Below are 18,362 nucleotides of genomic sequence, written 5' to 3' on the forward strand. Positions count from 1 at the left end.
TGGTTCTCAACTTTCCTAATGACCCTTTAATACAGAATTCTCATGTTGAGGTGACCCTAAACCATAAAATTATTTTTGTTGCTACTTCATAACTCTAAGTTTGCTATTGTTATGAATTGTAATATAAATATTTGATATGGAGGATCTCTTGGTATATGACCCTTGTGAAAGAGCTGTTTAACCCTCCAAAGAGGTTGTAGCCCACAGGTTGAAAACCGCTGATTTAGTGGGAGGAGGAAAGAGCCGTTTTAGTTACTGTGAAATGACAGTGTGACCAAGGCAACTCTTAAAAGGGAAGCACTTAACTGGGGAGTTGCTTTCAGTTTTAGAGGGTTAGTCCAGGGTCCCCAGGGCAGGGAGCATACAGACCTGGCAAGGAAGCAGTAGTTGAGAGCATTATATCCTGATGAGCAAGCATCAAGCAGAGAAAGAGAAAGAAACATTAGTCCTGGCATTGCCTTTAAAACCTCAAAGCATAGTCCTAGTGACACACCTCCAACAATGCCTAATCCTAAGGCCACACAATTCAGTTAACTGGTGACTAAGCATATTTGAGGTCATTCTCATTCAAATGCCCATAAACCTGGTATAGTTTTGTGTGCTTTAATCCCAGTACTTGAGAAGGAAAAACAGGTGGATCTTTGTGAGTTCCAAACCAACAGACAACAAAGTAAGACCATATCTCCTCTAGGAGACCCTAAAGCCTGCCTACATGGTGACACACTTCCTCCAACAAGACCACACATATTCCAACAAGGCCACACCTCCTAATAGTGCCACTTCCCATGGGCCAAGCATATTCAAACCACCACAGTCATATTAAAATACAGATTATTATTTAACATTTCTTTATATTAATTGATATGCCTTTTTACAAGATAAACTTGATGTTTCTTCAGCTACTAGCTAGGATGTTTACTCTCTTTTGGTATTTATGGCCAAGACTGTTGTTTTTAATATTTGAATCTTAACATTAGGTATGGTAAACCGTGAAGTATTGGAACAAGTAGAGCGGGGATACAGAATGCCTTGCCCCCAGGGCTGTCCCGAATCCCTCCATGAATTGATGAATCTTTGCTGGAAGAAGGATCCTGATGAAAGACCAACATTTGAATATATTCAGTCCTTCTTGGAAGACTACTTCACTGCTACAGAGCCACAGTACCAACCAGGAGAAAATTTATAATCCAAGTAACCTGTGTGCACAGATCTGCCAAAACAGAGAGACCTTGTGTGAGTTCTTCCTGCACAGAAATGAGAAGATATGCTTCACTCGGCATGTTTCTTATGGTAAACTGGAATTCCAGATACGGTTACTCAAAACCACTTTTTTTTTCTCCAAGCATTAAACTCTAAAGTACCAATGATGCATCTTACAGCATACTTCAGGGTCCAGAGAAAGTAGAGCTAGAGAGTGTGATTGTGGGTGTAGCATGGTAAGAAAGAGCAACAGGACTACTGGTCATTGCCTTTTCTTCCCCAAACTTGCCAAGAGAAAACTACTTCTTGGTATGTATAAAACTTGGCTGTTACTCCACAGGAAAATTCTAAGATCAAAGAACTTCATGGGACCAAATAATTCCATTCCAGTTTTTTAAATTTTCTAGAATTTTTTTTCTCAAAGTTTTTTTTTGTTTGTTTTGTTCTGTTTTTTCCCTGTTTAATAGTCAACATGCACTCCTATCAGAGGCCTCCTTTTGTGTGAAAATGGGCCAAGTCTTCCAAATGCAAAGGAATGGATTATAAACAGCATCAAAAACATTGATTTAAAAAGCCATGGAAGTTAGAAGCATAATACAGTATGCTCACACTTTGTCCAGAGAACTGGAAAGCAAAACAAATTTTTCATATCAGTCATGTCTTAAATTGTTCAGCTTTGAATAATGAAGGTAACCAGAAAGTGGATTAATCTTTTTACAAGGGTGTATTAATTTTTAAAGGGTTATATACAATTGAAATTATTCTATCCAGTCCAAGAGAAAAATCTTTTAATATTTGCATAGCATAAAAATAAAAAACAAACCTAACATTTAAGCAGTCAATTTTTAAACAATAAGTGGAGTACTATGAGGTGTTGCTAGTATGTTTTTATGATTATGGGCTCCACAAATAGAAAACATCACTAGATCAGGGACTTGAATGCACTTTGCTTATATTGAGTATAGAATAGGAGAGAAGAAAATGTATTTAAAGAAATATGAGAGACGACATGTGAAAGTTCTACAGGTATTGGGATGGGGTGGGATGTCTAATGTTGGTGTTGTAGAGAAACAACATGGCTTTCTGGCACTCAAAACTCCTCATTAGCTGTTTTCTTATACCTTAAAAGTTTTAAAGTATGATTGTAAAACTAATTTTCTTATCATATACACTGTTTTATCTCCTCAAAATAGTGAGGATAAGGCTCTACCCTAATTTCAGTGGCCCAGCTTTTATACAGAACCTCTTAGAACACCAAGTTTCAAATCCCTGTTGGAAACTTTACTTACATTACAACTATACTTGATGGTTATCATATTTTCCTTTTATAATTAATTTGAGGAAAAATACTTACTGAGTAACTGTAATATAAAGGGGGGATTTTGCCCATTTAAAGTACAGGTGTAAAGCATTTAAAATGAGAGTTTTTCTAACTCAGAAATTATGAAATATTAATTTGAACTGAGTAGTATTAACAGTTTAAGGATCTAGCAAGAGGAAAATGGAGTCTGCTAAAAGTCTAATATTTATGTTTTAAAATATATTATTTTATAGTTATACTTTAAGGCATTATATCAAGTTCTTTTTATTTTCAGAATATAATTTTGAACTACCATCAGTAAATGTAAAAATGTGTGCCATGGTAAACATGTTCAAATTTTAAATGTGACAAGTGAACTTCATGCAAATTGGCAAAAGTTCTGGTACTAAAAGTTGTATTTGTTTTTCTTTTACTTAACCTATTCAGTACTGACTCCTCTGCCAAGAGGGTCTCCTGAGAAGACTGGGTCCTCTTGCCCTGATGTCTACTCTGTGACATGAGTGTTTTAAAGGGCTTCATGTGAACTATGGTATTATAGTGTATGTAAGCATTCATTAAAGGGTAATAAAATATGTTTATGTACTAAAGCTGATCAGAAAAATAAGGCAGAAAAATTGATGGCATTCTTTAGATTTTAACTAAATGGAGCAGCTCCTTATAATACAAATTGTATAGTAAGGATACAACACTAATTAATATGTTTTCAGTTTAATTTGTTATGTATTTTTTAATTATCAAGAAAAAGAAACAGTTTTGTACATTTGAGGATTTTTTTTTCAACAGCTTTCATCTGTATTGTCTTAACGTGGAACTTTAACACACCAGAAACGAAAGTTGTTAAAAGCAGCCTTCTAGCACAAACACTTTTTTAAGTAAATAATGGTAGCCTAAAACTTAATATTTTTATAAAATATTGTAATATTGTTTTATGAATTATTAAAATAAAATTCTTTGTTGAATGCATCTATGTATTCTTTTCTGTTGCTCTTTGTATTTCATTAACTTTGTAAATTTTGACATATTCTGAATTTATTCTTCCATTAGGGGAAAAATGTTCAGTTAGAACATCCTTGGAAATCCTTAACAGAGTTAAAATCGTCTCTTCTTACATTTAGAATACTGTTGAATTTATTTCACATGACTAATTTCTTGTGTCTAGTAAATGATATGTTCTAAAATTGTATCAGCAAATACAGTTACTGTATCACATAGGAACCCTTGGTGTTTTGAGTGAAGCTATTTAGGACATGTAGGCAGTATGGAGGCTGTAAAGTAGAGCAGCCACTCTGGGCCATAGGAATTCACACACACATCTCTATGTGTTCTACAATTCTCTTTTCAAAGGTTTAATGAAAATAAAAATTTAAATATCAAGTCAAAAGCCCTTATCATTTTCGGTACTGTAATTGTGTTGATTACTTTTTACTACTGCTTCAAGTAAGATTTTTCCCCTCTTCATGATATCTTTAAAAACATTTCCAAATAACAGTAAATCAGCACAATGCTTTCTTCAGTGCATTATTTATGGAGTATATCAACAAGCCTATGGCATACATACTTCTAATCCCAACCCTCGAAAGGAAGAGACAGGCAAATCTTACTTCCAGGACAGCCTGGTCTACACAGACAGTTCCAGTCCAGCTAGGGTTACACAGAAAGCCCGTGTCTCAAACAATCACATTTTTTTCTATTTTGCTGATTAGTTTTTAATATTACATGTACTTGATTGACATTTAAGTTGTACATTTGTATTGTGTCAAGTATATTCCTTTTATTCTTAGAAAGTATCTGTCACAATATTAAAAATTCTTATCACCTATTTTATAGTTTATGCTCTTTGTTTTTAACATTTTGAGTCATTTAGAAGCTATTGGATTATAAAACATGACATTACTGTTTGTTGTCTCTTATTTTCCTATGGTTTCCCAACACAGTATAAAAACCAAGTCAGTCTTGTCTGTGCAGATCTCTTGGATCTTACTGACTGTCATCTATCTCACAGCTGCGAGTCCACTGTTCTCGGGATGCCATTGCAGAGCTCCTGAAGACCATTGTTCTCTGGAGTCACAAAACTTACAGAATGCATCTCTATATAGGAAGGGGATTTATTAGATGGCTTACTGTGGTCCAGCTAATCCAACAATGCCTGGAAAGGCCTGGAATCCTCCTTGGAAGGAGGCTCAAATACCAGTGAAAGGATGGACTTGGGCTGGAGAGATGGCTCAGTGGTTAAGAGCACCAACTGCTCTTCCGAAGGTCGTGAGTTCAAATCCCAGCAACCACATGATGGCTCACAACCATCCGTAATGAGATCTGATCCCCTCTTCTGGGGTGTCTGAAGACAGCTACAGTGTACTTACATATAATAAATAAATCTTTTTTAAAAAAAAGAATGGACTTGCTAGCAAGGTGAGTACAAGCAGGTCAAGGGCAAAAGTAAACACTCCTCCTTCCATGACCTTCTATAGTCTTCCAGCAGAAACTGTGGCCCAGATTAGCTTAGATGTGAATTAAAGGTATGTCTTCCCACCTCAAGATCCAGATTAAAGGTAGGTCTCTCTCTTCCCAACTGAAAGGGTAAAGGCTTGTTTTCCTACCTCAAAAATCTGAAGATTACATGTAGTCAAATTGACAGCCAAGTCAAGAATAGCCTTGTCTATTAATTAACACACACACACACACACACACACAAAGCCAGTGTGCTAGATAAACCAAAACTATATCCTGCTAGCACTACTTCCTTCCTTAAAATCTGTTCTTTCCAGCCCTTATGCCAATGATGGGTTTTGTTTTGTTTTTGCCTTTTTGTTGTTGTTTAAACCAGGGATGCTTAAACTTTTTCCATTTATGACTCCATTTTCTCTTAAAAAGATTACATAACTGGGTAAAACTGATAAAGTCATAAATTGGTTTTGAAGTAAGTTTTGAGTATAATTTTACCATTAAACACAGATAAAAATCACATTTACATACTAATGAGATAGAGGTACCACTTGTGTGTGTGCGTGTGCATCTGTGTATGTTTGAATATGTGGTCTCAGGTAGCCTAGGCTGGTCTTAAACTTGCTTGTAACTGAGGCTGTCCTGGAACTACTACTTCTGCCTGCCAAGCGCTGGGAGTACAGGCATGAGACATCACAGCCAGCTCTTTTATTTTTACACAAAGAATTTAATCTTGACTGAATATTTGATACTGTAGAGTGTAAAACATCTCTGGCTTTTTTCAGAGTTGGTAAGCATTTGATTTTATAAGTGTCAGTGTTTAGAATCACTCTACATAAATTCATTGTATGAAATGCCAAAAGTTTGTTTGGAGCCATTTTAGGAACTATGGAAACTCTTTCCTAATCTAATGTTAGAAGTCTTATGAAACTCAAGTCAGCAACATAAACAGTGATTCATAAATCAATACATTAGTGAACATTAAAACAATACAATTTAAAAATCCAAAGGTAAGTTTGATGTTAACGTACTGGAGAATAGTAGGAAAATACTAAAAATATTTGTTTTCTGTAGTTAAGTCATATTTCTATAAGAGCATAAAACTGTACAATAGAAACATTGTTTAATATACAACAATCTGATTGCCTGAGGCATTTTTAAGCCTATATCTAGTGTTGCATAGGGTAACATCATGGACTGTGCAAAATGCATGTGTGTTTAGATTCAAGGCTGCAGGAAAAATGTTTCAGAAATATCTCCAAACTTTTATGTTTTATATATTTTTAATTTTCATGTATATATACATATATATATATAGTGATATGTAGGTAGATAGATAGATAGATAGATAGATAGATAGATATGCCATATATGGCATATTTGACTAGCTATTAACCTCAGGTAAAGAATGAAGTATTCATGAATAATTAGGAATTGAGAAATGCTAAGAGGAGGAAATGAAACAAAAAAACCATCTAGAAACAGTGTATAGAAATTAGCAGTAGCAATGAACCCCAGACCTTCAGGAAGCATCTACTGTTTCCTCCTCAGTTACTGCAAATCTTCCCTTAAAATGAGTACACGTCTACGGCCTGTGGATGCAGAAGTAAAAGTACTGAAGTCGTGGCCAGAAGGAATTGGAACAAGGTACAGATGGGGGAGGTGAATTTTGTTTCCTGTTGTTTTATATTAAACAGAAGATAGTAGAGAAAAGTCTACTGAGTACTTAAAAGGCCGAGTGTGTTAAAGTGCACTTGTAATTCCAGTGCTAGTGGGGTGAAGATAAGTGGATCTTGGAATTGTTGATTTCTGGCAATGAAAAACACGATCTCAGAAAAAAAGTAGATGGCACCTGAGAAACAACAACTGAAGTTAATCTCTGGATTCCACATGTATGCTCACATGTGCAAGCAACCTGTATCTACACAGAATCAATCAATCGATTCATCAATCAATCAGTGTTCTACATAGAAAGTTCTTTGGGGCATCTAGTTCTTCAATTGCTAAGTACCAGTCTGTACTTAGTTTTCTATCTCTAAAATATGAGGGCGTTCAATATCATCACTGAAATTTCATCCAGCTTTAAGAAAGATTACAACAAGCTGGGCGTGGTGGCGCATGCCTTTAATCCCAGCACTCGAGAGGCAGAGGCAGGCGGATTTCTGAGTTCGAGGCCAACCTGGTCTACAAAGTGAGTTCCAGGACAGCCAGGACTATACAGAGAAACCCTGTCTCGAAAAAAAACCAAAAAAAATAAAATAAAGATTACAACACACTAAGTATTTTCAGTTTAGAAAAACAAGAAGGAAGCTCATACATGAGTCAATGTGAACCTTAAGGGCTGTTGACCTTTGGCTGTGGAATGCTGGGGTGATCCTAGTGAGCTTGCAGGTGAGAAGAGAAGACATGATCGTGGGCTATGAGGTACTTCACTTCAGTAAGACTTGCTTATAGCTATGGGAAATCCAGCCATGGATCATGGGATCAATGAAATCTATGAGTCTCTAAAAGGGCTGGAACAGTCATATCCCTTATCCTATATGAAATCATGATGTTCAAGGAATAATCTTGGAAATAGAGACCAGAGTAAAATGCTGTCTAGTGCCTGATTTAGGACTTTAGCTTCTAGAACTAAAAGGAAGTAAATTTATGTTCTTTACAAATTACCTAATTCATCATATTGCACTATAACTACACAAATAGACTGAGATAGGCAGATAAAATATAGCACATTGATGTTATTGAAAGAAAGTGGTAGTTATTTGAAAAAATTCAATATTAATTCATGATTAGAAAAATACTTAGCAAAGCAGTAATGAGAATGAGCTTCAACCTGAAATGGGCATCTAGAGAAAATGTTAACAGCAATCAGCTGGCTTCATCGTTTAAAGTTACAATTTTTCCTCTAAAATTGGGGACGAGTATATGGTGTTTGCTTTCCTCACATTTACTGAACATTAATATGCAAGGTAAGATTGAAGAGGAACAGGTAAACCTCTTTTATCCTTTTTGGATGTCATAATTAACAATCTTTGTAGAACAATAGAATTTACTCCCTCTTCACACAAGTTATCAGAACTAATATTGACTCTTAACAAGTTTGCCAGACACAAGGTAACTGTTTAGGGAAATTAAATCCTGAGGCCTCGGCCAGGGACGTGGCACAGTGAATAAAGAAGGTACCTACCATCAAACTTGACCTCAGTGTGATCCCTGGAACGCAAATCATAGAAGAGAAAACTATCATCCCTACAAACTGTCCTTCCTTTGACGTCTGAAAGGGCATGTACTGTGGCAGCAGCCCCCATCAAAGGCAACCCCTGGAATACGGGGCCTGCCTCAATTATATTTGATATACTAGTAATGAAATATTGGAACAAAACGAGAAATCAATACCTCAAGCCAGGTGTAGTTGCTGTGAGGCACACATGTGGTTTCAGCCTCAAAGGTAGGCCAAGGGGGATCACCTGAGCGCAGGACTTTGAGTACAGGTTGGGATCCACAAGACTGCTTTTCATAAAGAGAGGTGGAGGGAGGGAGGGAGGGAGGGAGGGAAGGATGAGCATGAAGGGAGGGGGCTTGAACTCAGGTCCTCATTCTTGCAAGGCAAGTACTTAACCAACTGAGCCATCTCCCCAGTCCCTCTCCAGAACATTTAAATGCAGCCTTTTGTCTGCATTCACAACATATACACATAGTACAGCATTCAAGAAGTACAAGAAGATCATTTTCACAAGATTAGCTTCAATTGATATTTTCAAACAAATAAGTGTACATGTGTGTGCAAATAACAAGGCAATTTTTTTCAAACTTTCAGTGGATACCACCAAATTTGCTCCATTGCAATTTCTCCCAGATCCCCCCACAGGGCACATATTAATCATCTTGCAAGTCAATCTTCCCTGCACTTGACTGAAGACCTGAGAGATATTCACATTCTCAGGGCTTTAGAAACGTAACTTTGGTTTTTTTACTCTTTCACAACAGATTTTATTGGTCAAGGAGCAGCGTACAGACATTCCAATTCTTATTACACTTACCCAAAAAGAGCCATATACTGTGTTCACGTACCCAAACTCTGAAGTCACATTGTGTTCATGTACACAAATGAAGAGCTTCATATTGTTTTTCTTTGAACTTATTCCAGTGATGTTCCAGCCTCAAACTCAGCAACAACCAAATAACAATAAATCTCATAACAACCAAATGTCTGTAAGCCTCAGCTCCACCAATTCACAATGTTACGCCACACACAGAACAGACTCAGGACTTCCATCTTTCACAGTACATTATCACAACTGTTAGGAAAATGGACTGCCATGACCACAGACACCACAGTTCTGACAGGGCAAGGGCCAAGGACTGGCTTTCTTACAAAATGGTTCTACTAGAAACACGGGACCAGATAGAACTGAAAATATTCCAGACACGAATGAACGACTGAGATGCCAAATTGCCATTTAGTATGCTTTGTATTATAGGATATAAAACTAGCCCCATCTACAGAATGTTATGGTGACCCCCGAGGCAGTCACAGCCTCTCCTGATTCAGTATTCTGCTATTTTCTTTTTTAAAAAAATGTATCTCTGGGCATAGTGGCACACACCTTTAATCCCAGCACTTGGGAGGCAAGGGCAGATTTCTGATTTCGAGACCAGCCTGGTCTACAAAGTGAGTTCCAGGACAGCCAGGGCTATACAGAGAAACCCTGTCTCGAAAATAAATAAATAAATAAATACATACATACATACATACATACATACATACATACATAAAATAATGTATCTAAACTGCATAGAGAAGATTTCTTTCCCTCACCAAAGGCTTGGGGAAGGTTTTAGAACAGAGGTGAGTCCGAAGGGTTAATCAAACCTATCTCCTGGGTAAAAAAGGAGACCAGATTCAGCAACTCATCCCCACATCTGACTTTCCCCTTAAGTCAAGGGTCTCCTCTAAAAGTTTCCCACAAGGTAGTGACTGTGATCAAGGTAGATTCGTGAGCTGTTTCTGCCTTTCTGCAACTTTAATTGTGCCTGAGTGCTGAGTGAGCATTTTATGAAGTTGCTGTCTTTGTCCATACTGCATACTATATATAGCACAACCCTAACACATTTCACAATCTACACAGGGAGTTTATAAAACCGGGGGCAGGCCACTGAAACCATTCTGTTAAAGGGCAAGTGTTTGAACTTGTACACTAAAACAGAGGAGATGCTGTTCTGTTGTACTAAGATGGCATTACCTGCCCTACCCACAATCCTGATGGAGATCTTAGAATAGGAATCTCCTTGTGATTTTGATACATGTTCCTTTTGTACTTATGTAAAAAAGGCTTCCACATTTTCCAGACCACATTCAGATAGAATCCATTTAAAATTTGATCTTCCTGTGTATTTTGGGGGACTCATTGTGAACTTGAATCAAAGAAATTTATTAATTCAGCATGATTCTTCCTGCAACCTTTATCAACCCATTTATTAAGTTATTATTTTAAGTTAACCATAACATCCCAAAATAAGAAAAAAATAGTGTGTTCCTCATTACTTAAGAGTATAAATATGTATGTGTGACCAAAAAACTGGTAAAGCAGGTTGTATATTAATGTATAGAATATACCAAAGACGTCTTTTTTCAGAATGTTGATTTCTGGTCTTTTTGTTGAATGCTTTTTTTTTTCTCCCCAACTCATCTTGCAGAAGAAAACTCTTGGGTTTAGTCACCAAGAATCTGCCTTTAAGCCTAATTTTTGACATATGAATTTCCCCATGCTAGAACCAAAACACCACAACCTAAATATATATTGAATATAGAAAATTTTAGTTAATTTTTGCAGCACCTTCATGTTAAGCAAGGAAAATACACATAGATGAATTTTTCACTATGGTTTGTTCCATGCACTCTTTTGAGTCATAGCCATTGAGATCATTCTTAGCTTTTGTTAAATACGTTTGCTATTGTGATACAGCCATAGGCTGCTTTACCCAGTGATTTGTAGCAGCAATCAAAGCCATGAGGCCAAAGTTTGAAGTAGATAATAAAATACCTCACTGTTAATCACTAAATAACTTTAGATTTTTGTTTTAATACAAGAACATCAACCATCAAGGAATGAGGAGGATACTGTGTTCTTATAGTTTTAATATCCTAACTAGAATGATTGTGTATTCCATTAACAATAGCCCTTAGGAGAACCCAGAATGGCTGGTTCAGTCCAAGGTGCTGCATCCATCAGCAAGTGTGTAATCACTAGGAAGCTGTGTTAGTCAGAGGCCAGGCACACCTGACGTGGTGCTGCTTTCAAAATGTTTTCCTCTTAAATATTATTGACAGTAAAACTGTACCCCTATAGCTATTCTTTTAAATGATCTAAAGGTTTAATGTGGAAATAATACAATACCAAACAAAATTATCAAAGTGTTTTGTAATGAATTAATTGCTTTGGGAGCAAATTAATGGCATGATTATTTTAGTCTTTGGCACATGGACTAAATGTGTCCTAGAAAGAACAAAGTCTGGAAAAGGCTTTCACTTGCACACGTGAGACAGGTGTCCTACCATGAGTTCCCTCTAGGACCTCTTCAAATAACCCAATGAAGCCTTTTAAAGCACCAGAAATACGTAATGGATGGTGATGCTGACCCAAATTATGTTTAACCTCCAAACTGTATGTGAAAACATGTAATATAAGTCATGGGGGAAAGTTTAATGCTATGATGATGTATATTTTCATATACTTTAACATTTTATGAAAGTATACTATGCGCAAGTAATTTTACCTTCAGTACTGTATGTTGTTGTGAAGTGAGTATCTTTACTTGGCAGCATTTAAAAATCAATTTAAATGCTATGTAAGTCAGAGTGTTCTTATCCTTTCAGAACAATGAATTAACAAGGTCTAGCTTTGAATCTCACTGCCCAGCACATTACCCAGTAAATAGGAAAATAATTTGGGAATAAGATTTAAACTTTCAGGGCTATGATTTTGCTTATCAAAATATTTTTGCTCAACTCAGGTGTTGTAGTTGTGTTTAGTTCTTAGCTATAGTAGGCACAGATACATTTTGAAATTTTACAAAGCATATAGGGATTTTTTTTGTATTTTAGTTATTTTCATAAAATGCCCATACTAATTTGCTCATGATATATTAGTGCCTCGGTTTCCTGACTGCATATTAAAATATGAACAAGAATGAAATCCTATTTTGATAGATGTCAGTGCTGTGAATGCCCTTACCCACTATGTGCTTCAGAAGGATCTCAGAGATATTGCTGGTGACTTGAGAGGCTGCTGCAGAGAGCTCTCAGGTGATGGGCAGCTCAGACTGCTAAGAGATGTATTTTGTTTTGTTTTAAAAGATGTGTGAGTGTGTGTGTGTCTGTCTGTCTGTCTGTCTGTCTGTGTCTGTGTCTGTGTGTGTCTCTGCATGTGCACCTATGTAGGCCAGAAGAGGGTGTCAGATGTTATGGAGTTTGTGAGTCACCTGATGTGAGTACTAGGAATCAAACTCCAGTTCTGTGAAAGATCAGCAAGGGCCCTTATCCTCTGAGCTATTTCTCCAGCTCAGGGATATGTTTTATAAAAACATTTATATTTATAAATAATGTTTTTTACAGTCTATGATGTCCTTTGATTGTAACAAATAAAAAAGTAGAGAAGGGTTTTCAAATTTTCATAAACAATTTCATTCAGTTAAATTAAGGCTTGAGCCGTTTAGATGATCAGTGTTTTGAAATAGGCAGTTCTTTTCTTTGAGACTTGAATCTGAATGCATCTGGATCTCAAGGAAGCTAGCTATTACACACCAAGTGCCCACTGTCTAGAGAGAGAGTGCAGCCAGGCCTGTGCTGGAGGTTTATGCCTGTAAGTCTCTGCACTTAGAATGTGAGCACCACAGGTTTGAGACCAACTTGGGCTACAGAGTGAAAATCTGTTTCAAAGAGACAAAATAAAGAGGTCTAAAAAACAGAGTCCAAATGGGCAACCCCCTTGGGGTGGGGGAGGATGTGGAGAGTACTGGCAGGGTAGGAGTAGCTAGTAGGGCAGAAAATATAAAGGGAAACTAAGGACCTAGAAGGCCATCATGGTTTCATATATACATAGGTCAGTATATGAACCATAAGGTCAAAACAAGAAAAAAGAAAGAACTAAAGAAAGGACTCTAACTCCAGTAATACAGAATTTTCCCTGTCTCATGATACCAAGTTTCTCTTTTCTAACGCTATTCAATTTCCCTTCTATGAAGTCATAGGCACAAGAGAATGTACTTTCAGTTTCCTTAGCTTGTATTTTTTTCCATTTTTTATTAGGTATTTATTTACTTTATTTACATTTCAAATGCTATTCTCAAAGTCCCCTATACCCGCCCTACTCCCCTACCCACCCACACCTACTTCTTGGCCCTGGTGTTTCCCCTGTACTGGGGCATATAAAGTTTGCAAGACCAAGTGTCGTCTCTTCCCAATAATGGCCAACTAGGCCATCTTCTGCTACATATGCAGCTAGAGACACGAGCACTGGGGGTACTGGTTAGTTCATATTGTTGTTCCATCTCTAGGTTGCAGATCCCTTCAGCTCCTTGGGTGCTTTCTCTAGCTCCTCCATTGGGGGCCCTGTGTTCCACCCAATAGATGACTGTGAGCATCCACTTCTGTATTTGCCAGGCACTGGCATAGCCTCACAAGAGACAGCTATATCAGGGTCCTTTCAGCAAAATCTTGCTGGCATATGCAATAGTGTCTGCATTTGGTGCCTGATTATGGGATGGATTGAAAAAAATTATTTCCGCTAGTTTAGCCTGCTAAAGCAGAGGGACCTTCAGTCCCAAGTAGATCAGACTTTCGGTCCAGGCTTCATTAATAAGTAACTGAGTGACCTTGAGCACGTTGCTTATCACTGTGAGTGGCAGCTGATTCCAAGTGACTTCTGAGGGCCCACAAATAAAGGCTCCCATTATTATTTGACAGTAAAATGAAACAATGAACATGGGCCTTGAAGATTTTGGGGCAAGAGATCAGATGAAGTCAAGGTGCACTCACAGCTTCTTTCAAATAGGCTGAGGGTATCATGGGACCATCTGAAGCAAAGGGCATGGAAAGGTCAGCCTTTCACATGGATATAGCTTGTAGTCATGAAACGAATTTGGAGTCCAGCAGGGTGTAGTGGTGAGGGAGTATGAGAAAGTAGTCCTAGAGCATGGCCAGCATTCTTCAGGAGGATTAGTGTACCACTTCTCCTCCTGTCGGTAGGAAGATGGCCATAGTCACTCTCTGGAGACCCAGGGCTGTCCTGAGTGGCCTGACTGAAAACAGCCTTTCTCCACTCTGCTTTGCTGCTCCAGGACTACCTTCATCATCTCATACTTCAGTGAAAGTTCAGCATCGCAGGAAGAACAGATTCAGAGAGGGACTCAAAGAGGGACTCCTTTACTTTGTACTGAATGTTCACTTGGTGCAAGGCCCTATGGCCAAGAAGTCAGGTTAATTGGAAAGAATAGGACAGAGGGAGGATGTAGAATTTAGGACAGGAAGCGTGGAGGCGCTGAGAGCTCATGAAGAGCAACAATAAATTCTAAAGTGTTCAGTACTAAGGAATGACAGGGCCAGACAGACATATTGATCCCAAATATCCCTTCCTGGAAAAGATAAGCCCATGAGATTAGTGTAAGCATCGCTAAATAATTTTCCTATGGATTGAAATGAGCCTTTCTCCTATGCCACCAGAATCCAGAGATGCTGTTGTCCTGCATTAATTTCAGGCACATCACTGATGTCTCGACAGAAGAGGATGCATATGGTGAGTTTTGTGATGCCCTGGGTCTGGCAGCATCCTGGTGCTTACCTAGCAGTACATACAGCAGATGCAGACTCGTTGTCTAAAGGAGGGATTTATGCTCTCTGCCCACCCCCAACCACAAGAAATACTGCAGAACAGTCAACTTGGTAAAAAAGAAAGAGGTACGTTGTGGGGAAATGTCCTTCTCTGTGCTATCAGCGCCTACTTTTGAACATCCCTGTCTTCTGGGGTACACATGGTGCTCCCACATACTCTGTACTGTCAGACCCTCAGTCATATATGTAAATGTGGGTGTATTGGCCATCTAATGTAATGTGTTAGAGGGCTCAGTTCAACAACCTTTAAAAGAGGTTTTGCTTTGTGTTGCTCTGTGGGATAGGGAACTTTAAAGAGCAAGGTATTCAGCAAATATCCTCATTGTCCAGCTTGATACACCAGGAGGTAGACTTATGGCAGTAAGTATTAAGAGGGCAACCAGGGAGACAACTAGATATCATTTGGGAAACAACTTAGTCCCAGATAATTCTAAATCTGAAGTTCTCTGGAGTCTCAAATGTTATAAGAGCTGTGTTTTCCAGAAGAACTAATTCTGAGACATGGCTATCCTGCCTACAATACATCATGTGCCTTGCTGGGCTATTCAGACAACATACTGAAACAGGAAAGTTCATTTTTCCCTTGGGTTTTCTTTCTTTTTTATTAGACATTTTCTTTTTTTTTTCTTTTTGTTGTTGTTGTTGTTGTTGCTATGTCTTTAACCTTAATTCAAGGTCTGTTTTTCTTTTCTTTTTTTAAAATAGGTATTTATTTCATTTACATTTCCAATGCTATTCCAAAAGTCCCCCACACCCTCCCCCACCCACTCCCACTTCTTGGCCCTGGCATTCCCCTGTACTGAGGCAGATAAATTTTGCAGGACCAATGGCCTCTCTTTCCACTGATGGCCGACTAGGCCATCTTCTGATACATATGCAGCTAGAGACACGAGCTCTGGGGGGGGGGGGGTGCTACTGGTTAGTTCATATTGTTGCTCCACCTATAGGGTTGCAGATCCCTTTAACTCCTTGGTTACTTTCTCTAGCTCCTCCATTGGGAGTCCTGTGGTCCATCCAATAGGTGACTGTGAGTATCCACTTCTGTGTTTGCTAGGCTCCGGCATAGTCTCACAAGAGACAGCTATATCAGGGTCCTTTCAGCAAAATCTTGCTAGTGTATGCAATGGTGTCAGCGTTTGGAGGCTGATTATGGGATGGATCCCATGGTATGGCAGTCTCTAGATGGCCCATCCTTTCGTATCAGCTCCAAACTGTGTCTCTGTAACTCCTTCCATAGGTGTTTTGTTCCCCATTCTAAGAAGGGGCAAAGTGTCCACACTTTGGTCTTCGTTCTTCTTGAGTTTCATGTGTTTAGCAAATTGTATCTTATATCTTGGGTATTCTAAGTTTCTGGGCTAATATCAACTTATCAGTGAGTACATATCATGTGAGTTCTTTTGTGATTGGGTTACCTCACTCAGGATGATGCCCTCCAGGTCCATTCATTTGCCTAGGAATTTCATAAATTCATTCTTTTTAATAGCTGAGTAGTACTCCATTGTGTAAATGTGCCACATTTTCTGTATCCATTCCTCTGTTGAGGGGCATCTGGGTTCTTTTCAGCTTCTGGCTATTATAAATAAGGCTGCTATGAACATAGTAGAGCATGTGTCCTTACTGGTGGGAACGTCTTCTGGATATATGCCCACGAGAGGTATTGCGGGATCCTTAGGTAGTACTATGTCCAATTTTCTGAGGAACCACCAGACTGATTTCCAGAGTGGTTGTACAAGCTTGCAATCCCACCAACAATGGAGGAGTGTTCCTCTTTCTCCACATCCTCACCAGCATCTGCTGTCACCTGAATTTTTTATCTTAGCCATTCTGACTGGTGTGAGGTGGAATCTCAGGGTTGTTTTGATTTGCATTTCCCTGATGATTAAGGATGTTGAACATTTTTCCAGGTGCTTCTCAGCCATTCGGTATTCCTCAGGTGAGAATTCTTTGTTTAGCTCTGAGCCCCATTTTTTAATGGGGTTATTTGACTTCCTGGAGTCCACCTTCTTGAGTTCTTTATATATATTGGATATTAGTCCCCTATCTGATTTAGGATAGGTAAAGATCCTTTCCCAATCTGTTGGTGGACTTTTTGTCTTATTGACTGTGCCTTTTGCCTTGCAGAAGCTTTGCAATTTAATGAGGTCCCATTTGTCAATTCTCGGTCTTACAGCACAAGCCATTGCTGTTTTATTCAGCAACTTTTCCCCTGTACTCATATCTTCGAGGCTTTTCCCTACTTTCTCCTCTATAAGTTTCAGTGTCTCTGGTTTTATGTGGAGTTCCTTGATCCACTTAGATTTGACCTTAGTACAAGGAGATAGGAATGGATCAATTTGCATTCTTCTACATGATAACCACCAGTTGTGCCAGCACCATTTGTTGAAAATGCTGTCTTTTTTCCACTGGATGGTTTTTGCTCCCTTGTCAAAGATCAAGTGACCATAGGTGTGTGGGTTCATTTCTGGGTCTTCAATTCTATTCCATTGGTCTACTTGTCTGTCACTATACCAGTACCATGCAGTTTTTATCACAATTGCTCTGTAGTACAGCTTTAGGTCAGGCATGGTGATTCCACCAGAGATTCTTTTATCCTTGAGAAGAGTTTTTGCTATCCTAGGTTTTTTTGTTATTCCAGATGAATTTGCAGATTGCCCTTTCTAATTCGTTGAAGAATTAAGTTGGAATTTTGATGGGGATTGCATTGAATCTGTAGATTGCTTTTGGCAAGATAGCCATTTTTACAATGTTGATCCTGCCAATCCATGAGCATGGGAGATCTTTCCATCTTCTGAGATCTTCTTTAATTTCTTTCTTCAGAGACTTGAAGTTCTTATCATACAGATCTTTCACTTGCTTAGTTAGAGTCACGCCAAGGTATTTTATATTATTTGTGACTATTGAGAAGGGTGTTGTTTCCCTAATTTCTTTCTCAGCCTGTTTATCCTTTGTGTACAGAAAGGCCATTGACTTGTTTGAATTAATTTTATATCCAGCTACTTCATTGAAGCTGTTTATCAGGCGTAGGAATTCTCTGGTGGAATTTTTAGGATCACTTATATATACTATCATATCATCTGCAAAAAGTGATATTTTGACTTCTTCCTTTCCTATTTGCATCCCCTGGATCTCCTTTTGTTGTCGAATTGCTCTGACTAGGACTTCAAGTACAATGTTGAATAAGTATGGAGAAAGTGGGCAGCCTTGTCTAGTCCCTGATTTTAGTGGGATTGCTACCAGCTCCTCACCATTTACTTTGATGTTGGCTACTGGTTTGCTGTAGATTGCTTTTATCATGTTTAGGTATGGGCCTTGAATTCCTGATCTTTCCAATACTTTTATCATGAATGGGTGTTGGATTTTGTCAAATGCTTTCTCCACATCTAAGGAGATGATCATGTTGTTTTTGTCTTTGAGTTTGTTTATATACTGGATAACGTTGATGGATTTCTAGATATTGAACCATCCCTGCATCCCTGGGATGAAACCTACTTGGTCAGGATGGATCTTGAT

General features: G+C 38.3%; 1 protein-coding gene across 3 annotated transcripts in view; it reads left to right on the top strand.

The window, feature by feature from the left end:
• Yes1 (YES proto-oncogene 1, Src family tyrosine kinase) overlaps positions 1 to 3,493 on the top strand; it is a 75,896-nt gene extending 72,403 nt beyond the window's left edge. For 2 of the 3 annotated variants that reach the window (NM_009535.3, NM_001205132.1), the window contains exon 12: positions 978 to 3,493. In NM_009535.3, coding sequence (NP_033561.1) covers positions 978 to 1,186 — 209 coding nt within the window. In that variant the 3' untranslated portion in view covers positions 1,187 to 3,493. The remainder of the gene's footprint in view (positions 1 to 977) is intronic. The other variant, NM_001205133.1, reaches the window with a different exon arrangement.
• Positions 3,494 to 18,362: the final 14,869 nt, after the last annotated feature.

Source organism: Mus musculus, chromosome 5, assembly GCF_000001635.26.
Source record: "Mus musculus strain C57BL/6J chromosome 5, GRCm38.p6 C57BL/6J".
NCBI lineage: Eukaryota > Metazoa > Chordata > Mammalia > Rodentia > Muridae > Mus > Mus musculus.